At 45.0% G+C, this 27,963-nt stretch overlaps 3 protein-coding genes and 2 long non-coding RNA genes across 20 annotated transcripts in view; 2 read left to right on the top strand and 3 right to left on the bottom strand.

Annotated features, from left to right (window-relative positions):
* LOC118301237 overlaps positions 1-27,963 on the top strand; it is a 1,055,945-nt gene that overhangs the window by 756,457 nt on the left and 271,525 nt on the right. The window lies entirely within an intron of this gene.
* cenpl (centromere protein L) lies at positions 70-2,839 on the bottom strand. The gene is made up of 5 exons (XM_035635505.1): positions 2,756-2,839; positions 1,752-1,926; positions 1,365-1,619; positions 416-988; positions 70-303 (listed from the first exon to the last, which is right to left on the bottom strand). Exons 1-5 carry the CDS (start codon positions 2,827-2,829, stop codon positions 229-231), a joined length of 1,152 nt encoding a protein of 383 aa, XP_035491398.1. The 5' UTR covers positions 2,830-2,839; the 3' UTR covers positions 70-228.
* LOC118301279 (peripheral plasma membrane protein CASK-like) overlaps positions 4,374-27,963 on the top strand; it is a 35,669-nt gene continuing 12,079 nt past the window's right edge. Inside the window, exons 1-11 of one of the 11 annotated variants that reach the window (XM_035626650.2) lie at positions 4,374-5,659; positions 14,576-14,688; positions 17,738-17,843; positions 18,641-18,718; positions 18,837-18,909; positions 23,257-23,359; positions 23,883-24,058; positions 24,637-24,759; positions 25,207-25,290; positions 25,636-25,735; positions 26,589-26,606. In XM_035626650.2, coding sequence (XP_035482543.1) covers positions 5,595-5,659; positions 14,576-14,688; positions 17,738-17,843; positions 18,641-18,718; positions 18,837-18,909; positions 23,257-23,359; positions 23,883-24,058; positions 24,637-24,759; positions 25,207-25,290; positions 25,636-25,735; positions 26,589-26,606 — 1,039 coding nt within the window. In that variant the 5' untranslated portion in view covers positions 4,374-5,594. The remainder of the gene's footprint in view (positions 5,660-14,575; positions 14,689-17,737; positions 17,844-18,640; positions 18,719-18,836; positions 18,910-23,256; positions 23,360-23,882; positions 24,059-24,636; positions 24,760-25,206; positions 25,291-25,635; positions 25,736-26,588; positions 26,607-27,963) is intronic. The other 10 variants (XM_035626685.2, XM_035626694.2, XM_035626641.2 and 7 more) reach the window with 10 other exon arrangements.
* Positions 14,725-17,817, bottom strand: LOC118301326. The gene is made up of 3 exons (XR_004790287.1): positions 17,706-17,817; positions 15,275-15,344; positions 14,725-14,821 (listed from the first exon to the last, which is right to left on the bottom strand). It is a non-coding gene; the product is annotated as an uncharacterized LOC118301326 (long non-coding RNA).
* Positions 19,810-22,075, bottom strand: LOC118301315 (probable G-protein coupled receptor 34). Of its 2 annotated transcripts, XM_035626725.2 has the most exons (3): positions 21,840-22,075; positions 21,628-21,750; positions 19,810-21,232 (listed from the first exon to the last, which is right to left on the bottom strand). In XM_035626725.2, exon 3 carries the CDS (start codon positions 21,189-21,191, stop codon positions 19,977-19,979), a length of 1,215 nt encoding a protein of 404 aa, XP_035482618.1. In that variant the 5' UTR covers positions 21,192-21,232; positions 21,628-21,750; positions 21,840-22,075; the 3' UTR covers positions 19,810-19,976. The 2 variants fall into 2 exon arrangements, with proteins under 2 accessions (XP_035482618.1, XP_035482609.1); XM_035626716.2 differs by having other exon boundaries at positions 21,628-22,075.

Here is a 27,963-nt window from a genome sequence, read left to right on the forward strand (position 1 = left end):
AATTACAACCAATTGAAAGGAACACAAGGAGATAATATTGTGGAAAAAATGCATTTCCATTTCATGTTGTAAAAAGAATGTTCACTTTTATTTAAAAAAAGAAGACAATTTTGCATGGTTAAAAATAAAAAGAAGGCTGTAATATATAGCTGCGTGTTCAGTCTTTCCAGGCAGCAACTCGGAACTGTTGCAATATTGCATTTCCTGTTAGTTCAAAGTCTTCATTGATTAGATGGGCATTTTGAGGAGGGCACACTCTGTCAGTAGTGTCAGGGTGGTGATCATGTATCTGCTGTTGGAGATCTGAAAGGACAGAGAAAAAAAATATTAGTACAACACTCATCTTTCCCTGCGTGTTGGTAAAAAGGCTGAGAAGTGAAAAGTATCTTGTGAAAAACTTTGAGAACAGTCGTACCTTGATCCTGCCGTTATACTTGGCTGATCCCAGCGCCGTCGAGACCTGTTTCAGACTTCCTGACGACAGATCCAGCCTGAAATGTCTGTAGAAGTGGCCCTTCAGCCCCTGCACGAACCGCATCACCTCCTTAATATCAATACTAGTCCCCGCCTCCCCTCCCTCGTTTTCCTCCTGTGGATCCCTCCTTACGCTGCTCCACAGCTCCCAGGCGTCTTGGGGGTTAACCGTGTAGGTGATCTGCAGCGGTGGCACAACTGGGAGAGTCCAAATCATCTTGAGTTGCTGAATGCCGGATTCAGAGTGGCAGTTAGTCCATAACGCCACCAGCCACTGAAGACTGGTATGGCTGATTTCCAGGGGCCCAAAGCTGCAGTCGAACGCCTGCTGGAACCAGGACTTGACCAAAGTGGTGAGAACCTCGGACCCACTGCAGCCAAAGAGCGGCAGGCAGATGAAGTCTTTTGGTAGGGAGTGCAGGTAATCCGTGTTGCCGTTGATGCATGTCAGCAAGCCACTCCACACTGACCTCTGGGGTTCGTCCTGCCTGGCAAACAAAGGGTTTGTGTGGATCTGTGGGGAAAAAGGTAACAGTTACAAACAGCAATGTGCAGTTTTGGTCTCTCACAGGGCATACCAGGCAGAATACACAAATACAATACAAAACAGTCTTTTCTTTTTGGGAGGTAAAAGATTCAGGATCTACCCATTACCTTTGTTTTGGAGCGATACTGCTAGTGTACCGTGTGCTTAGTTGTAATCAGTCTTTTAGTCACCAATGATCAAATACATTAACATTACAAGGACTAGTTGAAGACTAATTTTTTAAGGCCAAGTATGACTACTTGGTCTAAACCACAATGATTTGGCTGACTTTCGGATCTTGAAGTGCTGCATCTCGAGGTGCATTATTTTTCCAGAGTAGAAAATATGCAATATATGTGCTCACCTGTATGAGGACGGTCTCTGCATCATCATCCGTTTCCGTCATTCCCTGCACCACAGAGAAAGACACCCTGAAGCCGCTCTGCGATCCTTCCACGTCCACCGCCAGGCCCTGCTGCTTCTCCGCAGCAATAAAAGCAGAGAGCTGCCTGGAGTAGCTCTTCAGCTGAGTGTGTCGGAACTTAAACAGAGGAGTCACGTACGACAGCCTCCACTCCGTTTTCAACAGCAAGGCCAACTGCTCTGAATTCACCTTCTCCTATGGCAAGGGAAAGGCGGAGGAGATAAACACACTGTTTCCACTCTCTCTACAGAAATCAACATGTATGTTTAACAGTGAACAACGATTAGATAAAGAAAACATGGACAACAATGGATCGGATTGACTCACGCTGATATTGCGTGACCTTGGAGCTCTCCTGCTGGTGTTGAGCCGCCGTGCCGTCAACGCTGGAGTGAAGCCGAGCCGGGAGGCGGCACCCAGGCAGCTTCGGTAAGAAAGCCGGTAGCTCTTGCTTTTGCTCCTCCTCTGCACCACGACGCTGTTGAGGGGAGTCCTCACCACACTGAAAAATCACACACAGACCACCACAACATCAGTTTCTTCTTCTTGTTGCATTGCTTTTTTGGACAAACAAGAGATTCAAAATACCCTTCATGCATTTACTGTTTTCTAAACCCTGTTCTCTTATATTAAGAAATTGACACTTTTATAAACCCCCATGTGGAGAGGAAACAAGATATAGTATAGAAGTATCACATTAGATAAATCAGCTGGCCTCACTTGAATGAATGTTTATTTAGAAACAACAAGCCTACATTGACCAAAACTGTGCAAACACGCTGCAGCTGTTTCCTCAAGATTCCCCTCACAATAACAATGTAAAGACAAACCACTGTCAGGATACACTTCTGTCACGTTAAGAGACATCATTAAGCTCCGAGATCCGTTCGATAAAACGTCGCTTTGTCAGCAGAGTTGAGCATAACACACTGAATGTGTTGATATGGGATTCTGTGTTAATCTGGAGGAAGACGACTGAATAACAAGAGCAGAAACAACAAACTGTGAAATTTCGATTTAGTACAGAGGCAGCCGTGCTATACTGTATATGCCAAATTGAATAGCGGACGCTAAAGAATTAAAATGTCTCGTATAGCAATTTACAAGTTTGTCATGTTTCACGAAAAGTTGAGAAACATTAAACTACTTGATTACTGATTGTTGTTTGGTTCGGCAGTCTCCTCATACGGACAACAGAGGATAGTGTCGCGTCTAAAGGAGCCGGCGACATTCCCAGTCGATCAAATTGAGCCACTTTGTTGTCATAAGGGAAAGATTCTTTAGAAAACAGTATATTTTTTTAAGTATGAAATAAGAAAGTACAGTTTTACCCGTTAGGAGGTGGCTCCATTTCTAGCGTACCCGAAGGAAACCGGAAACAAATTTGAACATCGCGCTTTCCCATGAGTCTGCGCGCTTAGAATCAGCCAATCATATCAGTCCAAACAGGAAGTGGGCTTCTTATTTATTAATTTCAGCCAGGATTGAATTTTTCACAATAAAGCAAACATTAAATGTGTTTGTATACACAATTAGTGAACGAAAGAAAATAAAAAACACGGCGGGATACAGAAATAAATATGCACACACATAATAAAAAATAAGCTTTTTAATTAGCGACCCCTGAAAGGACAATTTTATTTTAAACAAAGGAATTTTATTTTGAGAATATTGATGTCGTGACGAACTCACATGCGCCAATGTCAGCTCCCGGCCTCCGTAGTTGTGTGCACGTTTAACAAACTGCAACATGCAACCACTAAAACGGTGCCCCTCCCAGTTACCATGGAAACTGTGCACTTTTCTATACTTCCCAATGTATGGTGTCGCCCCATTTTCTTTCTATTCTTCCTTCCCATTTACTGACCTCACTCACTTTCCTCCACATGCATTTGTTTCTGCCCCAGTGTTTGCAACACGGCAGGGGTGTGTGTGTGTGTGTGTGTGTGTGTGTGTGTATGTGTGTGTGTGTGTGTGTGTGTGCATTCATATGTTTTGCAAGCACCTTGCATGGTGGACTGTTCAGTAGCACATACACTGCCATACATGCAGTATGATGACCACATCATCAGCCAATCGCGATATTGGTGCCTGCTGGTGGGCTTCAACCAATGGGAGAAGCTCTCGGATGATGAGCGTGAACAGAAGGGATGCAGGCAGCACCATGGTAACTGCAAAGGATTGCATTAGAGAACCGGGTCCTCTAGTGGCAACAGATGTAATTGTGTATCTCCAGCTGCACAACTGAGTAAACTTGAGACATTTTATTCTAAGCTTTAATTTTTCTTAGTTATTGTTTTGAATTTGCATTTGGTCCTTGCACTGGAGACACACCAAGTATATCTTACATTGGTAACTCACACAGCATAACAATAGACAGAACAGAACTTCTCATTGATTTTATTTTTAAACAGATAATAATTTCAGTTTCAGTTCATCTCATGCTTTGAAATACACTGTGCTGCATTTACAGGATGTTCAAAATGGAGCGATGGGACTCCCAGCGTCTCTGGGGAGGTGATTCGTGATTCCTTCCATCACCTCTAGAGGGCATCATCAACCCATCTCAGGGTTTATCCTCCCACACCTGAGGAAATTCCACCTGCGTCCCCGCACCTGCTACCTGCACCAGAGGAACTCCTGCACCAGCAGACAGATCACACGGAAGTAAAGCAACTAAAACATTGAGGAACCTATTGCTAAAATGTTGCCCTTTTCCAATGAAAGAGATCAGATAATCATACAAATTAAGGCAGTCAGAGTTTATAATCATATTGCACACATCCGCATCACTAACCCATTGTCTGAATCATATTAGTGAAATAATATAGACACTACGATGCCTCTCATTTTTTTGCTGAGGGAACCTCCCTCACGACCCATGGGGATTTGGGAATCACTGCAAATTGCAATGTCCCCCCCTCTCATCGATATTCTGTGTGAGAAAATACACCTGGATATTCGTGTGGCTGACATGCAGAATGTGTCATAATAAGTTATTACCGACAGAGGTAATAAATTTAGGGAGGAATGAAACTGCATGTTGAAAGGATGGAGATAAGCAGGGGAAAGGCTGACGTAAGGTGATGGGCTTTGGATGGTCGACGCCTGCGCGTGAAACGCTGGATGCAACCGTTGGATGAGATTAGGAAACTGCGCCTAAATCTAACCCCCGTCGAGCGCCCTCTTGGCTCGAGCGACGGCTGCAACGCGAACCGGGGGCCCGCTCGTGGCGCGGCCATTTTGGCTCTGGTCTGGACCAGCTTCCCGGGCGATAGAGGGAGGGGCCTGGCATTTCTGGAAGTCTGAGGAGCAGCCAGTCAAAGGCGGCCAGCATCCGAGCCAGCACGGGAACCGGAGCAACGGCGGGCGACACGGTGGAAATACGGGTTTCATTTCAACATCTGCAGACGGTGTGCGTGCACCGGGGCCGCTGTCGACATGAACGCGAAGGTCTTCCACCTGGGCTCGGGGAGCTAGGGAGAATTCTGCAGCCCGCTCACATTACGTCTGCGGCGGGATAAGCCATCGGTGATACAACTGGGTGTACGCGGCGCGAGGAGCCCCAACCGGTGATTCCATCGACAGCTAGCTTATATTTGGACCTGCTAGTCGACCATCCCCCCCCCCCCTCCCAGAGCCCCGTTAGCTTGCGGTGCGGGGAGCACATCGGTGCGGTGCGGTGCGGGGAAGTGTCCGTCGGATGTTGCCGAGGGGAGTCCCTCGTATCGGGCGGTATCCAAGCAGCGCGGCGCGGAGGCGAGGCGATGCGAAGTGGGCTTGGGTGTTTTTTTTTTTCTGCCAACGAACGAGCGAGGACATCTCCACGCCCTGGGGTCCGCTCCGTGGACACCGTGTAGCTAGCTCGCTGGCTAGCCGAGCCCACCGCCGGGGGGGACTGGTGAAGGTGGGGCCGCCGAGTGACAGCCTCGGACGACAGCTAATGTTGCTAGCAGGGTAACATCTCGAGTGAGTTGTTTTTTTTCCCCCCTCCTCCCTTCTTCTTCTTCCCCCTGACACTGACATTCGGGGAAGGGGAGTTAAATCACCGGCAGTGTCCATTCGGGCACAACAGTGACAGAGAGAGAGAGAGAGAGAGAGAGAGAAACACACGTTATTATTGATTCCTCCCTGCACATCCTCCTGGGGAGAGCATCCTCGTCTACCTGCATGACGATGGCGGACGACGACGTGCTGTTCGAGGATGTCTACGAGCTGTGCGAGGTGATAGGGAAGTAAGTACTGCCATGCATATCCCATCTTTTTATTAATGGTATTTGATTTGTGTGTTTTGTTTTGGGGGGGGGGGGGTTACATTATCCTCCCCTTTGCCACACTCTCACACTCACACACACACACACACACACACACACACACACACACACACACACACACACACACATCACAGCTGCAAGGGGCAAATGATCAAATCTGTGCAGTTCAGGTGTGTGTAGGCCCGAGGGGGGAAAGTTCACTGAGTGGGTGAAAGTGAGGTTAGTCTTCAAAATGCAGTGCAAAAAAAAAAAAAAAAGGAATATATAACTATAAACCCACACGAATTCACAATGCATTAGCAACAAGGGGACTGTGCTTGGCAACATCATGACCTCCCCTGCAGCCAAGACCGAGTATAGGGAGGGACGCACATCAGCCGTGAACTTGGCTGGGAATATGTGTCTGCAATATTTCTTCACTGTTGCCATTCGATGCAGCTGATGACGCTTAGTGTCTGGCAGACTTGTCACTCGATACGTGGGGCATGTGGAGGAAATCACACGGCTGCATATGTTCAGTGCTCCGCAGGATGAAGACAGGATTTCTCCTTCTTCTAATCCCCCTCTTTGACAGGAGCACATACCTGCACACGGATTCAGGCAGACTGGTCAAACACTCAGTGAAGGTGTCAGATAAGTATGTTTTCATAAAGGGCAGGAGATCAGCAGAAGCACATTCAAAAACCACAAGATGCAAAGGTTCATATTGTACATCGCCACAGTTTGCATGTCGCTTCAGTGTGGTCAGACATGGCTCCTCCACTACTCCTGGAAGTTGAGACAGGAAGGCTGACAGGGCCCCATCCCAGTCCTGGGCTACCAGTAAGTCCCCTCCCCCCCTCCCCCATGCACGCTCCACTCATTGCAGGTCTGTGAGCGTCCATTAAGTTCGTCGTGGGGCAAAGAGGCACGCTCCTCGCCGGACCCTCAGGCCCTGTTCTTTATCCCGAGACTTCCTGTTGCCCTGGCTGCTAATTGATGGCTGGTCCAGGACGGCTACCGTGGAGTGGAGTCCCAGTAACGGATGCAAGGAGCCAAAGACGAGAGTTAGTGCTGTTGTCAGGCAGCGCACATCCCCTAATGTGGTTGATACAGGAAAGAGGAGATATTTTATTTGTATCCTCCAGCTGTTGTGAATGATTGATGGAAAAGTGTGTTTTCCTATTTTGATTCACTTTGCTCGATTGCAGGCCTGGGTCAAACAATATTTACCTTTTTTGGGGGGGAGAGTAGTACCCACCTAAGTTGTCAGATGAGTGGAATTAAGCCATAAAAGCTGTGTAATTATGTCATCTTCTTCATTCTGTTTTTTCATTTGTGATCATTACAGGTAAATATACCCAGGCTCGTGTGCCGAGCGGTGTTGAAGGTGTGGTTACACAGTCCAGACAGGTCCGTAGCAGAGTAATGCATGAGTGAACAATAGTCTTGGAGCGCATCTTAAGCTCTAGCAGAGAATCAAGATGCCACATTTATGCCACGGGAAATCCCTCTTATCCTGCCAGTTCTTTTGTGAAACTGCAGTTGATGGATCAAGTGTGTTGAGTCCGGGTGTCTCGGGATGTGTTGTAGGAGGGAAGTGGCGGTGGTGGGGGGGTCATTTTCCCTAAGCCCTGAGGTTGGAAGGGAAGGGAGGCTGAGGCAGATCAATGGAGACAAGTGGAGCTGGGAATGGGATGGCCCCGAGGCTAAGGATATAAATAATGCCAGCAGACACTGACTGCAGCATTCTCCCACTTTGGTGTTTTTAACCTCATGTTTCACTGTCAGCACTACTGTAAGCAGTGGACACGGAGGATGTTAATTAAAAACCTAAAAATTTGAAATTGAAATGCTTAATATAGCCACAGGGAACCGACATAAAACCCATATTCCATTATTGTCTTCTCCGGTGAGAAGATATTCCTGTTCCCTGCATTTTAGCCTAAGTTTGTCTCGAATCAGAAGCCGGGACATTTTGAAATGTATAGGGGGGGAAACCAGAATTAAACCAAATTGACTGAAGGCAGGACCACAATTTGTCAGTTCATTGGGAAATGGTTTAATATAATGTCGGTAAAATTAATTTGATTTTTTCCCCATGTTCCTTTACCTCAAGAAGAAAGACTCTGACTGAATTGGAAACTTTGTTGTTGGTTCAGAAAATATCCAGGCAACATGAAATATGTGCTGGAGAATGCGGTGTTAACAGACTGGCATTGAGATGAATGTTTCATCAACAGTGACTGATCAGGGCACACTAAGTCAAAAATTGTTTATATATCTGCAGTAATTACTCTGTCCTTTACCCACTGCCGATCTTTCATGGTGAATTCTTGCGTCACGTTAATGAATGAGCTTGGTGCCGTTGTATTACTCGCGTGTCTCTCACTGACCTTTGACCTCGGCGCCTTTTAAACTTGTACATAAACCCTATTATCCGGCCCGACCCTCCTTCAGTCTCCTATTGTTGCTCAGTGAAGTCGTCTATTATTGTCCCTGATCGGCTTGTGGCGGAGAGCGGCCGCCTGGCTGGGTGGGATTGAGAGCATCGGGGATGGCTCATCATCCTCCTTCAAACTTGGATTGTAAAGGCAGTCATGATTAGGGGGATTTCCACTGAAAGACGGTTGGTAATTTCATTTAAAAAAATGTGTACAAAGTTGTGCACTTGATATAACCTGAAATTTCCCTTTTCATCTCATTTTCCTCGCATTGTCCCTTTGATTGGCTTTTTTCACCATGTAACCAGTTTCTGTGATTGCATGGGCTAAGCTTGCGTTCACGGCACGGTGAATACAAACAGAGGTGCCACGGCAGACGCTCCTTGTCCCCCGGGATCCTCTTGTTCTACTCATTATTTCCGACGAAAATATGCGCTTTAGTGTTGCTGGCAGCGCAGACAGCTTAGTATGCTGTCAGAACCAAAGCACAAGAAGTTGGACCCCAGATGCATTTGGGGCTTATAGTTGCACAGCAGCAGCAAGAACTTGTCTGTGTATAGCATTGCTATAAAGATTCACACAGACACGGACTGCGTCTGATTTTACAGCTCATGCATGTAAATGTTCATCCTACTCCCCAGTGGTCACACTGGCCTTATTTCAATAGAGGAAGATCAGACGGGTCAGGTGTCAATTCAACTTCTGACTGGATTAGCTGCAGTGAAAGAGGACACGGGCTGTTGAGCAGGCGCCGGGCTGCGCAGGCCGACCCTGCTCATTATGTGCTCACTGTGTGAAGTTTGCATAGTAAATATGTGACAATGATGTGATGCAAACATAATTTACTCACCGCAGCCCTTGGGATTTTTCAGCTTTTTAGTTGAAGTGTTGGCAAAAGCGCTGAAGCAATTGAATCCCCCCCTTTTTTTTTGACTGTGTGTGAGTAGGATTTTAGCATGTCAAGAAGCACAATTGTCACAGTGCTCTTTAATATCGGCCCTGCGGTGCTCATTAGAGCTGGGGATATTGGGATGTGCGACTCACTCCGAAGCAATGAAGTGATCAGTCCTCTGGCTTATTTTGTGTGGGATAATTCAATTGCTCTGACAACATCTAAATCTCGTTGATTGTTTTTGAGTTTTTAGAGGTCTTATTATTTACAGTAAACAATCAAAGTAAAATGTTAGTTGTCTCTTCGAGCAGGTTCAACTAGCAAAATAGACGAGGCACAATTATTCATTTCATATAGCCCTGATCATGGTGACTGGTTTGTCAGATGCAATAGGAAATAGTGTAAAATGCTCATCATAACTTCGCGGAAAGCAAGATTAAGTCTTTAGAGCTGCCACAATTAATCGATTAGAAATCGACTACTAAATTAATCTCCAACCATATTCGATTCATCTTTTTAGTGCAGCTTCTTAAATGTGAATATTTTCTGTTTTATTTGTGTCTCTGTGACATTAAACTCAATATCTATGACGGTCTATGGACCTAAACACTAATTGATCAATTGAAAAAATAGTCAACAGATTAATCAATAATGAAAAATGAAATTGTTAGTTGCTGCCCCCAGACGTCTACATAATACAGAACTCAGAAATGAATACAGAAATATTAAATCATCAGCACATTAGAGAAAACCTTATTATTAGGTACAATCTTTATAATCTCTGCTGAAATCGAGTCAGTTTTTAATCCATCTGTCATAACTTTGATTACGTGATTTACGCATATTTTGGATTGCAAATTATATCTTTCTAATATTCTGTTCCCCTCGTGTCTGTAAATAGGCTGGAGTGACTGTTCAGCTGGAAAACCCAGGGTTCAGGCCCCCAGCTCGGCAGGCAGCCGCTCAGCTGAAGTGTCCTGCAGCAGGAGCACTGAGTTCCTGCTGAGATCACCAAAGTATCACATTATTAGATGTGTCATATTCCCATCTGTTTTGTAGAGGACGGTATCAAGAGCCAGGTTTTGCATCATTACCTCCACCGAGGAGGTTGTGTTTTCACCCCTGTTTTGTTTGCTAGTTGGTTGGCTTGTTTGATTTTCTGTAGAAATTTTTGTTTACACGAAACTTGGTGAGATGATGGGGCATGGGACAGTAATTCCTTAGATTTTGACATGGATCCAATCCAGTTTGCTTAGGGCTTGATTGAGTTTAAGTTGGGCCTCTGTGGTGGATGAGAAAACCTTCCATTCCCTTCCATGTACAGTTCTTCTACCTCCAGCTCCACACACAGCGGATCAATAGTTGTGAATGGATTGTGTAAAGTTGAAGCCTTCTTTCCCACTACAAGGCCAGACTCTGCAAACCTGGACTCTCGTCTGATTTATGTATAAGGAGAGGATTAACTGCCTAAGCTTTAGAACTTCCTCAGGGTGTCTTTGCTCTAAATTTCACTTTGCAACCTGAATGCTAATGTCCCCACTAATATTCAAAGGGTTGTTTCCCTCATTTGCATAAGGAAGCGCTCTGGATTAGTGTTGAGCAGACTATTCAAAGACTACGGTTGAATAGCAGTGAACTTTGGTGAACTTGTTAAATCAACCGCTGTGCAGTTTGCACGTCGGCTCAGTTTCGGGCAGCAGGGCAAACGGTGCTTATCCTGGAATTAATCTGCAAAGATCACTTTCATGGACTTGATTTGTTCGCTTTCAGTGCACGTACATCTGCGAAATCTTATTAATAGACAATTGTCGGTGTGTGTATCCACCGGCATCATCACAAGCTCAGATTCTTTAAGCTCTCAGATTGTATCAGGAAGATTATTGAGTCATTACTAATAAGTGGCATTGTGTGTTCGTAGTGCGGTCTGCTTAATGAAATGAGGTTTCCAGATAAAGATTTAATGATGGTGTGGAGAAAGTTATCGCGCTATTGGCTTGTCACTGAATGCCACTGACGATAATTTGCCAGGTGACAAGACCAGATACGATGCAGTCTACCTGCATCCGCATTGGAGCGCATGCAGCACCAGTAGTTTGCAAACCTGATAGACTCGTACAAACCGTATCTCACAGCTGCACAACATCTCCCCCCCCCCCAATTTTAATGGTACAAACTAACTGAGTGAATAACGCTAGCTGCTGGCTACAGCTAAAGAGCAAAGTGCTGCTTTAAGCAAAGATCGTTGCTCTCAGGAGAGCATCACCGGTGTTGTTCAGTCTGCAGCCACAGATGTGTCCAGGAGAGAGGGGGGGGGGGCAGCATGGATGTTAAAAAAAATCTAGCCCAACATCCACCGTCTGATTCGCAAGGAGGGGAGAGCTGAAATGGACCCATGAGCACTCTGCAAAGATTGCCACTTCGGGCCTAATGTTTGATGAGCGCCGCTGTCGGATGTGAGCCATGTGTGGGCGGTTTTGTATGAGCCCACTCAGCACAGCTGCGGTGATGTCAGTGCAGCATGCAGCCTCACACTACATGTCAGTCCCTCTCAAATCCACTGACTCACCTTTAAGCCTCTTTCAGAGCTCTTCTACTGCACAGGGATGAATGGTCATTTAATGTTTGCGTTTCATTCACATGTATTCGTGGCCCCAGCCCCCTTTTCACGTATAACGCACAACTGAACATGAATTGATTCTTCATCATGCAGCTCCTTTTGAATTTACGGCCACGCTTACAGACGGGGTTGATGCACAGAACCCGGCAGGTTCAACCCGACCCCACCTCGTTGCTTCACGATGGTAATGGGTTTTGTTGACACACATTAGATCGGTGCCAAGATGGCCTCCTCACCCCCGCCGCATCATTTGTATCCATGTGGTTACAAGCCCCTGACTCGACTCCAGACCTTGAGCAGTCACACACAGATGTGAAAAGACCGTTGGGTTAGAGCGGGGGCGTCAGAAGCTCCGGCGTGCACTCAAGTAGCACCCCACACCCGCAGCAAGCCCCTCTTTTTGATGGGAAACACAGCTGCTCCAGCACATTAACCCAGCAGGGGCAAAGGTCAGCGGGGCTTTCAGATCATCTGCAGGATTCCTGCGCACTCTGAAGGGAAGTAGTGTTGTGTTTAACGCTTGTCCCGAGTGCTGCCCGCTTTTGTCCGGGTTAATCATTACAGCAGATGTGAGCGACAAACGTGAGAGTGAATCAGCCGCCGCCGCCGCTTTTAAACTGGATAGCTTTCTCCTGTTCCTTTGACTCTGGCATTGTCGGGCAAGTTCATTAGCTAATTCAGTTAAAGCAGCGGCTGTTAATCGACAACACTTTGCCTTTTTTGTGTGTGTGTGTGTGTGTGCTCATGTCGTCTGGTTGTATATATGTGTGTGTGTGTCTCCAGTGCTATTGGTTCTGCCTCTGAGTATTGTAGACTTCGGAATAAGTAGAGACAGCTGCAACACGGCAGGGGTGTGTGTGTGTGTGTGTGTGTGTGTGTGTGTGTTTGTGTGTGTGTGTGTGTGTGTGTGTGTGTGTGTGTGTGTGTGTGTGTGTGTGTGTGTGTGTGTGTGTGTGTGTGTGTGTGTGTGTGTGTGTGTGTGTGTGTGTGTGTGTGTGTGTGTGTGTGTGTGTGACTCTCAGTGAGCCAGGAGACCGAAAAAGTGCAAATGTCTCGGTTTTCTGTGTTTGTTCCCGCCACCGCTACTGATTTAGTCTCACGCCTGGTGCTTTGGCGTGCCGACAGCTGTTAACTAAATCTGTGAGACGAAGGAAATAAAAGGTATAATAGTTTCTACATGGATTGGACCTGTGTGGAGTGGCACGTGTGTGGTTTGTTTGTGTGTGTGTGTGAATGCTAATTAAATGAGTATAGCGAGGTCCAGGGTTGTATTCGACAAACCAGTGTGTAATGATTTTGTCTAATGACTATTTAATCTGCTACTCACTCACCAGAAAATGAATCAAAGACAATATCTGATTAGTGGTTTCTCATTCATCAAGAAAAAAGACATGTCGTTATTTTATGCGTTTGATGAATGAGAATTTATTAAAAAACAAATTACAACACATTTACAGCGAAAAACCCATTCATTAATGGCTTTTAGTTGCAAGAGTTTTATATATATATATATATATATATATATATATATATATATATATATATATTGTGTGGGATTAAATTCACAAGACGAAAGATTTTCCCTGAATGGTCTGACATCCCACACCTCTGTTGATAGGAAGCGAGAGGAGTTGTTTTCCGAATCTGCCTGACGTCATGCGAATGCACTCTTCTCATAAACTGCTTACAGAGACTCGCTTTAAACCTCCTTTTCAGGCGGACTTCTAAAAGAAGAAGGATGCAACAGAAATGCAAAGTGAACATACCAAATGTTTCATGTGGGGAGATAAAGCAATTTTGCGTAGGCTAGTACCCAAAAACATTGCATCTAAAGGGAACACAATACATTGATTGTCTCAACCCATGTGGAATTTGAAACTGGGACGATGTGGGGAAAAGACGCAGGAAGGGAGTCTGTTTGGAAATAAATGTGCAGAAAATCCCACAAGTTGCTTTTTGGTGCAAAGGCAAATTTTATTGACAAAAAATAAATATACTAAGGGACTCTTGATGTGGAAAAATACTTTTTTTATTGTGGCTAATTCATGGCAAGGATAAAAACATGCACTTGTACGCTGCAGCGCGCTGACCTCTGAACTTAATTTTTGTTGGGTACTTGTACTGTTGGAATTGCCCGCTTCTTTTTTACCCACTGAGTGTGAAGTATTTTATGACGTTTATCAACCAAGTCTATAACACTTTAAAAAAAACAACTAGTTAATAAAAGCACAGGTCCAACTTCAACTTCAAATCGTAACTCATGATGCTTTTTTATTTTTTTTATTTGTTTTACCCACAGTGTTCTTCAAGACAGGCGGAAAACAAGACCACATAATGTGGTTTGAGATTCAGATAAAGCAAACACGTGTTGTTTTATGAGACAGAGTTATGGAGTGTGAGTTTTCTTAACACAATTAAACACGTATGCATTTAACAAATGTCTTGTTTCCTGGGACATACGAGTTCCATTAGAAATCATTGCTGGACAATTGTGTCCATCTTCAAAATCGTGAGGGTGACCGTTGGACGCGCGATGGGATAGCGTGCCCTAAAGCTTCCGTATGAAACTCCTTCGTTTCAACAGAAATAAACATCGAAGGGCAGGTCTCTCTCGCTCAGGTCTCTATAATAAAGCTTTTATTTTAGCTTTTACAGCCGTGCAGCACACCACTGCTCTATAATTCCCACTGGCATGAGGATGGAGGTTTACGACGCGTAGCCAACCACCCTCTGCAAATCCACAATATTCTCTAAAACAGTACTGTGTCTGCCCATTGCCCTCGGAGCGGCGTGTGCGTGTGATTATGTGGACATGTGTTTCAGCTAAGTGGCAGCTATCCCCTTTGTTTGAATTTGAGAAATCATATATGCACTGAGATTTGTGCTTGTAACTCCAGCATGCGTGTGTGTGTGTGTGTGTGTGTGTGTGTGTGTGTGTTTTGCAGGGGTCCCTTCAGCGTGGTGAGGCGCTGCATCAACAGGGACACGGGCCAGCAGTTTGCCGTAAAGATCGTCGATGTGGCCAGCTTCACCTCCAGCCCGGGCCTCAGCACAGAGGGTGAGCAACACACTGCAGACACGGCCTCAACTGTGGCGGCCGCGTTTAAATCTTCACGGGTGTCGTCGTGCACTCGAAGCGCCAGATGGGTTGGGTTAACAGAATCAGGACACGAGAGGATCGTCACTGCGGCCTGGGATTGGGTCAGTCGCAGAGAATCACTGGTTTAGACGGACTTACTTTCAACTAACTCGAGAACAGTTTCCTGTTCTGTAATGCAAAACCCCACACGCCCTGTGGGGATGTTGGGAATAATCTGAAAATGCTCTGATATCCAACACCAAGTCACACGCAAGTGTCCAAATATGTCACATACTGTTTCACAGGCTGCACCTAGAGGAATAATGTGATGGTCTGTGTGCGTGCGTGTTAGGTTGTGATGGTGAGTCTGTGTGATATCGGTGCATGCCATGTCTCACCATGTGGTTTTTTGTGCTTTGTCATGCTGTGTGTTGTGAGTGTGTGTCTATGAGAGAAAGCGAGAGAGATGGACACAGATCATAGGTGTGCGTGTGTGTGCGTGCGTGTGTGTGCCTGTGTGTGTGTGCGCGTGTGTGCGTGTGTGTGTGTGTGTGTTGGCGTTCACTCTGTGCCATCTGTGAGGTCCCAGTCAGAGATTAGTGCGGCAGCCAATAACAGCAAGACAAGGAAATGACCTACGGGAAGAGAAACCAAAAGGAGATTTTCACAAGTGTTTCCCAAACCAAAGTCTACGCTCTAAATAACTTTGGTCAGTGTGTTGTCAATCAACATCCAGAGTCCAAATTTAATCGCCCGAAAAAATAAACCACCCACGTGGAAGGGCATTCTTTCTTGCTGTTAATTTCATGAGCAGCTCGACTCACCTTGTGGTTACTGGTCAGTTGGAACAAGCTTGGTAACATTTCGCTTGCGTGTGGTTTATTTCTAAGGACAAGAATTGTCCTGAGGGATATAGAAGTAGTGGTGATCATTATGGGCGCAAATTGGTTCTACTGTTTCATATCAATGTAAAAATAAAAGCTCAATCTGTGACAGTGGAAGAATCGGGGCATTTCACGATGTCTCGAGAGAAGAAATAAGCGAGTGTCCACTCCAAGTGACGAGGTATAGACCTGGAGTGCAGCCATGTTCGGTGAGTGGTTTCCTCAGACCGTATACTTCAGCTTATTAAGAACGAATCTGCATCAGCATAAATGTGAGTGAAATGTAAATGGAGAGCTGCTGCTGCTGGCTGGTCTGAGCTACAAGCTGAATAACAAACATCCGTAGTTATTATGTATGAATACATTTGCATCAGAGAGTTGGACAAAAAAAAGAAAAGAAAAAAGATAAATTGTATAATCAAGAGTTTGTGCGTTAATGCGAGTTAAACGCGTGCGTTTCTGCATTTGTAGAATTTAAGGGTGAATGAAGATGGAAACTAGTGAGAAGTCTCAACATTAAAGATGCAGTTTATACGTTTTCTTTGCGTTCACACCAAAATGAAAAATTCTGGAACTTATTTTGCATATTCCTCTGTATCCTCACTCGGACATTTTCCGGGAATGTTACCACGGAACCGGCAGGAAAATTTCCAGAAAATGTGCGGCGGACAATGTTCAGTGCGTGACTGAAAACGGCTTTAGAGACACAGTCCATGACCAAGCAAATGACCAGATCGTTTCCCCCATGTGTCACATCACACACTCCGGAGTGATTTTTTTAATTTGCCCCAGCGAGCGGCACTGGTCTCACTCAGACCGGGACCAGGCCTCTGGAGCTCCCTCCCTCTTGTCTGAGTGGTGTCCTTGTTTGCCGCGCGGACACTGGGCATCATTGTTGAGCTCAAGAATAGATACTCGATGAGACGGGCCAAGGGCGAGCGTAAAAGAGGAGAGAAATAATGAAAGCAGAGGAGCAGGAGAAAGGGGGCCCTGTAGTTGGGGACACGGCGTCATTTTCTCAGCGTTGCGTAATGATCCTGGGCTGTCACGGCACAATGAGCGCACACACACACACACACACACACACACACACACACACACACACACACACACACACACACACACACACACGCGCGCGCACACATGAAGATCAGTTAACTTGCAGATGGGGAGCATACTGTGTAAATGAGGTTTTCATAGAGCGAGGTGCTCGACAACTGCACATTTATGTCCGTCGGCCTGCCTCAGCAGTCTGCGTCGCCGTCTCACCGCTCGTCTCGCCAGTTGCAGGTCATTCTGTGCGCTTCCTTTCCTTCACATGGACGAGAGACCGTCGCCCCTGAGCAGTGTTTTCACTTCATTATGGTTTTCTTTAACGAGGCAGTCAAATGACGGGGGGATGCCACAGTTGTAATTGTGTTTTCAGTGCAGTGCCGATGTGAACGAGTCCAGGCCTGCGCTTCGATACCAATCTCGTCAGCTTTGCCCCGTGTCTGTCCGACATGTGTCCATCAGTCTGGAAAGGAACCGCTCTGTTACTCCCTCTGCTGGTGCAGTTGAGCCCTGGCCCATCATGGGGGTTTTGAAAGGAGGAAGGTGGCATGCTGGGTTTTGTCCTCGTCGCCTTCCATCTCCTTAACTCCCAGGAATGTGGGAAGATTTACTAAAACACCCACCAACCGCAAAGGAGCCTCTCTCAGCAGAATAGACGTTTTTCTCTTTCAAACTACCAACAGGGAGCTTTCTCACGCCCAAACTATCTGACTTTAGGTTCATATTTGTTTGGTATATTCTCTTTATGGCACATTCTACCGTTTCAGCAGTAATAAAAATAATGATTACATTTTATTGAACCACTTCCAACAAGGCAGACATCCATAACTTCAAAATCTTAGTTCTGCCCAGACTGTATTTTTTATGGCGTGTGGTTGTTGAGTTGTTATCACAATCTAACGTCACAACATCTTAATGAAACTCGTTTTAGATTCGAAAGCAGTTTCAAATCCTCCCTCCTCCTCAACCTCACAGTGAATCCTCTACGTCCAGGATAGAAGGAAAATAAGTGCGACCAATTTGGATTATAGGGTTTGTCGGATGCGAACAATATCTCACCGTACTCCCCCTTTTCATTTTCTGTTTTCCAGATCTGAAGCGAGAGGCCAGCATCTGCCACATGCTCAAACACCCTCACATCGTGGAGCTGCTGGAGACCTACAGCTCGGACGGCATGCTCTACATGGTCTTTGAATTGTGAGTGTACGCAGTCTATGCATTATGTACTCGCACATCAGTCGTGCACTTCAAACAGTTTCAAGGTTTGATTTAGTGTCTTTCATGTATGGTCCCAACCAGTGCAGGAAACACCTTTTCTTCTTCTCCTTCTTCTTTTCCACGGTCGCGCAATCCTGATGCTGTTTCTTTTTGATCCACTAAATAGTTTTTAGAGTAGAAAGCGGTGTGTAGATGCCAAAGCCGGTAACAACTCAGTGAGTGGAAAGTAGACACATTTAACAGCCAAAGACTAAATTTAACCAGCAGATGGCTACTGCTGTTAATTTCACACCCTACCCCTAACACTACTAGCCCCCTCGGTTTTGTGGTTTCAGACCTACTGTTGCACATTTGTTGTGAATAAAATGTGAGAATTTGAGAGCAAGAACATGTAATCTAAATCCACAGCAGAGCTCTCTACTTCTCCTCAGGCATGTGCTGTAAATCAAATTTTCTTTGAGTCAACTTTCCTGCTTAATTTGTTCCTCCGTGCGAACTTTATGATCTAAATCTGTCTCCTGTAGCTTCTCCAATGTTCCCCGGAGACTGTACCGGCTGAAAATTGCTGTAATGAAAATTTAGTGCCTCTGTGTTCATGCCAGTGACAGCAGGCCATAAAACGGCTCCCTAATGAATGTTGTTTTATGCACTTCGTTTTAAACACCGTTCTGAGACTTGCTAGTTTATCCGCTCTTATGTAAACGGTTTATACTGTCTATAATTCATAAAAAACTAATTTTCTAATCACTTCTCCCTCTTCCTTTCACACTCTTCAGTATGGATGGAGCAGACCTGTGCTTTGAAATAGTGAAGAGAGCAGATGCCGGGTTCGTGTACAGCGAAGCAGTGGCCAGGTAGGACGCGCGCGCAGTCGAGCAACTGCAGATTGAACCTTTTGACGTTTTAATAAGGCTTAGAGTAAACAATTTGCCGATTGATCTCCTCGTTTGTCTCCGCTTTTTGTCAACGCAGCCACTACATGAGGCAGATATTGGAGGCACTTCGATACTGCCACGACAACAATGTGATTCATCGCGATGTAAAGGTGAGCCCTCTCCCATGTGTCAAAGGCTAAGCCACCGAAACCGGTGACAGCAGAGGGCAGGAAATGCCAAACCTTTGCATAACCAGCATAATAAATGTGCTGCATAGCACAGACCGATCGTGTTTCGTTCTGAGAAGACGTTATCTACATTGTCTGTGGAGAGATAAAGTTCGAAAGCATTATGCCGCTTCCCAGAAAAACACTTCCATTGACCTTTGCTCTTTATATTAACTGTAGAAAGAGCTTGTGTTCAGTCCAACCACCTGTAAGCCCCACGACGCTGCAAAACAAGTGTCCTGGCAAAACCCCAGGTTGCATGACAAACTGGCAGTTTGGATTTGTTAGGAGTTCTTATAGTCAGATTAGCATCAACCACTGATTCCTGCAGGATTAGCCACCTAACACGGGCAGCAAACAGCAACAGACCAGATGGAGCAGTCCTGAACCAGCCCCTTGATCCACACACACACACACACACACACACACACACACACACACACACACACACACACACACACACACACACACACACACACAGACACACACACACACACACACACCAGCCATTTGACAACACAGCCCACAAAGGGATCACCGCAGCCTTGTTTGCGGTGTAAAACTAATAAGTGTGTGTGCTTGTAGGTCAAACCTGGGTGAAATGGGGGGGGGGGTTTGCTCATTAGTGCTGGTGTTTGTTTTTTACACCCACCCATTCCTCCGAGTGCCAGATGGGTGGACTTAACACAATCGGGACAATTCAGAAAGAGTCTGGTTAGTTTTCAGTCCGGTTAAATTAACAGACTTGACCTGTCACTCATTCTTTGTTCTGTGTATATGGTATTTTATAACAGCCGTTAATTTCCACTAAGCTCAGATGTTTAGAAGGTAAGACGGACAGAATCATTTGTAGTATTTATTTATTTGACACAATAAGTCAGTATATGTATAAATGCTTTGTTGATTTGTACAGAAAATTAGCGAATCAGTCAGACCTGTGTTAGAGATGTAAGTCATTTATTTCCCGGGTGTTCATGCTTCACATTGTTTGCAGTCAGGCAAACCTGTGATCAGCACTGGCCAGTAGGTGGCAGCAGAGTCACTCCCGTGCGGTAGGGGCTGGAGTTGATGACACAGATGCTGTTTCTCGGGGTGACGGAGGGGGTGTTCAGTCCAGGCCGCCTGAACTCGATCGTCGAGCTGTTGGATGTCGCGTCATGTAGGAATAGAAGCCTGTTTCCAAATCGGTGTCCAATTGCTTGCAGTGCGGTCTTGCGCACGGAGCCAGATAACAGAAAGTACATGACGGGGTCCAGGCAGCTATTGAAGGCGGAGAATAAGAGCATCACCTCGTTGGTGTGGTCCACCAGCCGCAAGTAGTCGCATGATACTTTTTCACTGAGCTGGGAGAGGATGTACACGGGGCGGAAGGCGTGGTAGGGCCCGAAGCAAACGGTGAACAGAAAGAGGACGAAGAAGGATTTCTTGGCAGTTCGTTGGTATTTCTGTGCGTTGGGCAGGTCCGGTTTGTCCCGTGACACCCGGAGCAACTGCGAGGCGATCTTCGCATAGGAGACGACGAGCATGGTGAAGACGAACCAGAACAGAGCCACCAGCACCGCGTTGAAGTAGGCCTTCCCTTTGGCTACGCGTCGCTGCTTGAACTGGAAGCATTGGCCACTGTTCTCTTTGTCCTCGGCTGTGGCAATCATGGGCACCAGCGCCATCAGCGACAGACCCCACAGAGCGGCGCACGCGACCCAGCTCCACGGCCAGCTGTGCCCCCACAGCCGCAACATCAAACCCCTCCGTGCTCTACCCTTTCCCCTCAACCTCAAGTATCTGTCCAAGCTGATTAGGCCCAGTAGTGTGATGCTGATGTACATGTTCATATAGAACAGGTTCCCCACCAGTTTGCAGGCCACAGAACCCAGTGCCCACTCGTTTCCATTAACGTGGTAGACGACCCTGAAGGGCAGACACGCCAGCAGCACCAGATCGGCCACAGCGCAGTTGATGAGGAACACTCGTACAGAGTTGCGGCTCGAGTGTAAGAAAAGGAAGACCCACACTGCAAAGAGGTTACCCACGAGCCCAAAGAGGAAGATGAGCGAGTAGAAGACCACCAGCAGCAGTCGGAGGCTCCTGTCGTCTAATGAACAACTAGTCTGGTTGGGGGAGACACCTGAGGAGGTGGAGAAAGGAGAGGAGGAAGGGGGAAGAGAGGAGTTGGATGATGCTGAAAGAGTGAAGGGGAAAGAAGTGGTCGAGGAGAAGGTGTTCATTGTGTCCGAGGTGTGATAACTTCAGGGTTGTCGATCAGGCTCTGAGAAAGAAGGGAGGGGAAAAAAACTTCAGTTCATTGTCACGTAACAAATAAAATGGAAAAAACAGGCAAAATTAAAAGTAACTGCCCTCATGTCACACATCCACAAGGTAATCTACTGAGGTTTTGTGAAATGGAAACCGCAATAATTAAAAAGGTACAGCCCCATGTGAAAGAGCTCTCGACACAGGCCATTGACTATTCTGGAAAACGAAGATTTACAAATTTGCCACCTACTTAAAGTATAACGTATAACATTTTTCGAGTGGGAGTTTCATGCATATTTAGCACATTTCTGAATCTCCGTTTCCTCAACGGAGCTACACATGAACGCTCACCCAACACCAGCCACACTCTGACTGCTACAAAAGCAGATGTTTGGATTCAACACTCACCATCAAAATTCCCTCTTGTCAGAGGCTCAGCACAGCTGCACTTTAAACGCGTGCGCGTGTGCGGAGAGGTGAGCGAGGCACAGCAGTCGGACGTGCGTTCGCCTCCATCAAACGTCAAAGGCGCTGGGAAATTTGTTCAGTAAGACTTGAGATGTATAACTGATAAAATATGATAAAACTGCAATCCTTGTCCTTCGCACTCTTATCTTCACCTTTCTCTTCAGTCTCCGAATGAGTCCTGAATCTTGCAGAATCTCTTTTTTTTTTTTTCTGAATCTCTTTTTTTTTTTTCATATCTTCTCAGATAGCATCTGCTTCTCCCAGTCGTCGTCCTCCTCCTCAGCTCTGAGTCTCTCTCTGTATTTGTCCTCTCTTTATTGCTTTACTCTCTTCACTCCCTCACATATATGACTGTTTAGTCTGCTGGTCCTCTTCTTTCTGCCTCCTGTAGTCTCTCTCTCTCTCTCCTTGTCTCTGATGTTGCTCCGCCTCCGTCAACCTCCGCCACACCCCTCCATTCCCCAATTACGAGAAGTGATGGCAGGAAGTGTCCCCACCACCATCAGCGGCAGCGCTCACACATTCACCATGTTCATGAGCCTCATCTGTCATGCAGCTCTCCTCATCCCTTTCAGGATCAAATTTAATTTTAATATGGCATGCACGGATCAGTGATCTAGTCAGGAGCGGATGCAGTACGTGTGCTTTCTCCCTCTCCGAAAGTATTCATTACATTTCCCAAAAGCTTGTTTTTTAGCACACTTGCTGGTCATCTCACAAACTAAGACCTGTTATCAGCTCATTAATAACAACATAGTCCAAATCGAGACTGAGAAAATACATTTTAACGTGTTGCTGCCCTCTAAAATAGGTTCTACTTACCGTGGAGCACAAAGCAAATGTTTTTCATTAACTTCTTCTCCCTGAAACTTCTTTGCGAAAAGGGTTTAAAGTGTGTTAACCACTTACATTGTTGACAACAACGTTGCACCGATCATCCAAGTGCAAATACAAATTAAAGAAACAGTTTACTGTCTTTTCTCTAGCCTTTACTTGTTTTATTATACGTACATTTATCACCTAAGCAGATTTTCTGCATGGCCATTAATGTAGTTTAAAGTTTCAAGGTTTTGTAGGAAGAAAAAAAATCCTCCTGTGTAAGTGCCTAATAAATTCATTCGACATCAGCTTGTCATTAAAAACCTGTCATTAAACAATCATGCACTTCCATGGTTTATTATTTATTATGCGGCCACTGAATCAAGTGGTGTGAACTGTTTCCTGTCTGTATACGTGAGTCGTCAATGTGAAACTGTGGTTCGCTAACCAGCAATAGAACATGTATGCACTTTTGCACAGAAAAGTGCAAAGCAATGCTCTGCACAGTTACCGTTGAATGCAAACAATTAATTTTTTTATTTTTCTGTCCATCAGTGAAAAACAAAAAAAAATACAACTAATTGGTCATGATCACGTTAGCTCATAGCTGGTTGATTTTGTTCAGTACAGAATAGGTGACTGATGTCCTTCTGGGATTGTCCCTCATTTGAAATAAATATACATATATATATATATATATGTATGAACCATAAACTCACTGACGAACTTGTCTCTTTTATTCCTCTGCAGCCTCACTGTGTGCTGTTGGCCTCGAAGGAGAACTCTGCTCCGGTCAAGCTCGGAGGGTTTGGAGTGGCGATACAGCTGGGAGAGTCTGGATTAGTAGCTGGAGGTATAGTGGGACAGTTTATGCTTTTTCTTCCATAACTGAGAAAAACATGATGGGTATTATGTTGTAAATTATTAAACACTTAAATCTATGAAATTATACATTTCTGACAATTGTTTTAACGGTAAAGCCTTTTTTAATTTTCTGTAATAATAATAATAATAATAATAATTAACTTTAATTATTTAGCACCTTTCACAACACAGTTACAAGATGCTTTACAATTTGAAAATAAAGACTTGAAGCCAAACTAGAGGAAACAATCAAAAGTAGTTTTGTTGATAGTTTTAAGTAAAAAATGTTACAGATGAGAACAGAAAAAACAAAAATACATTTTAAAATGATTAAAATAGTAAGATAAGAGCAAAAAGAAAAGAAGTATTTTGAGTGTGAACAGAAGGAATCTTTCACTTTTTTTTGACATTGTGTATGTTCACAAAGTTCACACGGGTTAACTTTCCAGATTTCCACCAACACTTAACATTGCATCTCTAATTGACTGCTCCTCACTCCCTGCTCTTCCCAGGTCGAGTCGGTACCCCCCACTTCATGGCCCCCGAGGTGGTGAAGAGGGAGCCGTACGGCAAACCGGTGGACGTGTGGGGATGTGGCGTCATCCTCTTCATCCTCCTGTCAGGCTGCCTGCCTTTCTACGGCACCAAGGAGCGCTTGTTTGAGGCCATCATTAAGGGGAAATACAAGGTTAGAAAATGACTCACAAAAACACCCTGGTTGAGTTGAAGGTCATCACTGTCGCAGTGACCTTTCAGTGAAAGTGTGTGTGTGTGTGTGTGTGTGTGTGTGTGTGTGTGTGTGTGTGTGTGTGTGTGTGTGTGTGTGTGTGTGTGTGTGTGTGTGTGTGTGTGTGTGTGTGTGTGTGTGTGTGTGTGTGTGTGTGTGTGTGTGTGTGTGTGTGTGTGCGCGCTACATCACTTCAGAACTGGAGACACAGACAATGGTATTAAGCATCAGTGAGGTTTCCTTTCTTTAAAAAAAAAAGAAAAAAGCAGCATGAATTTCCTGCTTGGTTCACCAATCTGCGGCGGCTGCAGTCACTGCGTGGTGGATAACACCGTGGTGTCGTCCATCAAGCAGATGCTAAATGGACACCTTTTTATTTTTGCAGAATAAAATCTAACCAACACTGAACCTTGGTCAAACCATACCGTCATAGACTGTGATATTATAAACAAGGATTTCCAAATAGCCATGATTTAAAAAGAAAAAAGACACACAATTCCTTTTCTTTTCCCCGTACAACCTTGTGTGTACTTGTCCAGATGAACCCGCGCCAGTGGGCCCACATCTCGGAGAGCGCCAAAGACCTGGTGAGACGCATGCTGATGCTGGACCCCGCCGAGAGGATCACCGTCTACGAGGCCCTCAACCACCCCTGGCTGAAGGCAAGATCACACTGACACACCACTACTAGAATTAAACTCTGGCTGAGAGCTATAGGTTTTGATCTTCCCTTGCATAGTAATTAAAATGAATTTTCAAAATCAATGTCTTACTGAAATAAGCATTGACAATCAACTTATAAACATTGGTCGCGGACTCGAGACCACTTCCTTCTGCTTGGAACTACACCTCTGCTTTCACATCCGTTCTGCGACTCGCCTAATATCTCTGTGTGTGTGTGTGTGTGTGTGTGTGTGTGTGTGTGTGTGTGTGTGTGTGTGTGTGTGTGTGTGTGTGTGTGTGTGTGTGTGTGTGTGTGTGTGTGTGTGTGTGTGTGTGTGTGTGTGTGTGTGTGTGTGTTTGTGTGTGTGAACATGAGAGCACATGCTGACGTCCCCTAGCATTGTGTTACAGCGTTGTGCTTACGTGGCCATTCTGTGTGTGTTTAGGAGAGGGACAGGTACGCCTACAAGATCCACCTGCCCGAGACCGTGGAACAGCTGAGGAAGTTCAACGCCAGGAGGAAGCTGAAGGTCGGCGCGGCGTTGGTGTTAAACTACGCGTAGATTGAGCACGATTAAGATCAGAGATTAGAGGAAGTGTCACCTCCCACACACCGTGCAGCTGCGTATAGTCACTAAACCACATTAATTTCTTGTTAAATGTTTTCCAAGATACTTCGCAGCCCTGTCCTCTTAAAGGGGCACTAAGCAATTTTAATCCAATCAGCGAATATTCCCTCACGGTGCGCTAGCTGTCGGTTCTGTGTGTGCGCCACAAAAAAATATCCCTAACCCTATATAAAAATACAGAAAAAGCATGTAAATGTTCCCCACCACATGGAGTAATAGCTGTATTCTCCCTACTCTGTATCCCAGGGTGCAGTTCTGGCCGCTGTTTCCAGCCACAAATTTAATTCCTTCTATGGCGACCCCCCAGAGGAGCTACATGACTTCTCAGATGACCCCACCTCCTCAGGTAAATCCCACAACACAACTCTCATCCTGGTGTGGGCGGGAGGAGGAGACAAATACATTTGTATTGTTTGTACACCACAATAGGTGTGGATATGTATGTGTCATCCAAGGCTGGAGCCGAAACATGTATCTGCAGCAGAGCGGACACTCGCTTTCTAGTTTCTATTCTGTTCTAGTCTTTCTATTCTCATGGTGATCTCCAGCTGTCTGTGGAGAGACTTCCTCTGTTGCCCAAGAGCTTCACTTCCCTGTCTCAGCCCTCAACTTTCACTTCCTTTTGATAAGGAGACCGTACCTGCCAGCACCCATCAGCAGACAGAAACCTCTCATGCCCTCGTCTTAAATAGTTAAAAAAAAAACAAAAAAAAACAGCACTTGTTGCCTCATCACCCCCTAATGAATCAGTGCAAGGAGCTAAGCTTTACACACACTGCTCAGTTTCATATGCAGCCTCTGCAGACAGATGTGTCACAGTGTTTGTTGTTTCTGCTGAGGCCGGCAGTCTGGGGCAGTCATGCTTCCTGGTGACTGGTTTATTTTTGCAGTCAAGGCACCAGACATGCTGCCGGTCACTGAAATATGTTTAGTGCAGAAGATGCTCGCAGCAGCCTGGCCGATTATTCCTAGACTTGAATGCTTTCGCTGATTGTCTCTGCTGCTGCTGCTCTTTCCCCTTTTCACCCCCTCTGCCTCCTTTCCCCCCTCCCTTCCTTCCTCACCCTGCCTCTTCTCTGCCTCCTCTCTGCCTCTGTGTTCTCTCCTTGTGAAGTGTTGAACTCTAGTGGCTGTAAACCTGCTCTAATCTCAGCCTTTCTTTCTTTGGTGTTGTTTCTCTTCTGTCCGGCTGTTTCTAGGACTGCTAGCTGCCGAAAGTACGTACCCCCCCTCCCCACCCATAGAATCGTGATGTGTCATCACATCATCATGCCATCATCATTTGCTTTTTGTTTTTTGGCTTCTTCTGTCTTTTCCCCCGTTCTTCTCCCCTTTCTCCCTCATGATGAAACCCATTTGGTTTGATGAATCTTCCTTTTATTCCAAATGCTTCCTGTTGACCTGTAACAACGATCATCTATTCACATGCATCTTCGTTATTCCAGAAGCTTTGATTTAAAAAAACAAAACAATAACATGAACAGAATGAGTAACAATGGTTATGAAGATATGATGCTTACATATTTTAGTGTTCTGACTAACAACGGGATTATTAATACATTTTATTAGGATTATTCTCAAAGACGACACAGAACATTCTGCCCAGCATTTCAAAAGCTTTGTATTCATATAAATGATTTAGTGATAATAGAACAATGAGGAGATCAGTGCAGCACATTTTAAATTGTCATGTGGTCGATGAATAATTACAAATGGAGTTTTTGAATAATTAATTATTTTCCTATTTTATTTCATTAGCCTCCTGTTATATACTCATTGTTGGTTTATACAAAGATATTGTTTAAAATGCGTATCCCAAATTGGTTTAGGGTTTTGCTTGTAAACAGACAAGAATGAGATGTTTTTTTTCTGCTGTTTCTCTTTCATGTCCTTCTTATCCAAGACCATTATTATTTGAGGATTATACACTGGAGGCTGGAGTTATCCCTTGTCTCTACATATAACATACGAAATACGTTAAAAATCGTTCAGTGGTAATTACCAGAAACCTTTAACCGGGTCAAGTGGGTTCAACATTGTCGTCAGTGAGACGAAATGTATTCCCTTCCACAGCATTGTCATCTTGAAATATAATTTCTTCTCCCGACGGCTTTATTGGTAGGCTAATTAAAAAAAAGATCTGCTGATATGAGCCTTTCAAAGACGTATCCGTATCAGTGATTATGTTTGCTGATATGAAAAATTTCATTCTACAGAATAAACAAAGCAGAAAAAAAACACAGGTCTTGGAAACGGCGTCACTTTGTAGTTTGACAATGATCAATACTATCTTTAAAAATATGCTTACAATGCGGAATAGTTTATATATAGTTATATTTTACATTAGAAAATGTTTATTTTCTTAATTCAAGCTCTATATATTTAGATAGGTAGATAGATGATGTTTATTGATCCCAAACTGGGAAATTTGGTTGTATTAGTTTTCTTTTTATTCATAGCTATTCCTAATTTTGGTTAAACTGTAAAATATCAACCCTTATTTACTTTTCTTTGCCATAAGGGTTCCGTTTTTTTGGAAATGGCTACACTTCTGGCCCAAACACTTTTTTTGTT

The sequence above is a fragment of the Scophthalmus maximus genome, chromosome 1 (genome assembly GCF_022379125.1).
Source record: "Scophthalmus maximus strain ysfricsl-2021 chromosome 1, ASM2237912v1, whole genome shotgun sequence".
Taxonomy (NCBI): Eukaryota; Metazoa; Chordata; class Actinopteri; order Pleuronectiformes; family Scophthalmidae; genus Scophthalmus; species Scophthalmus maximus.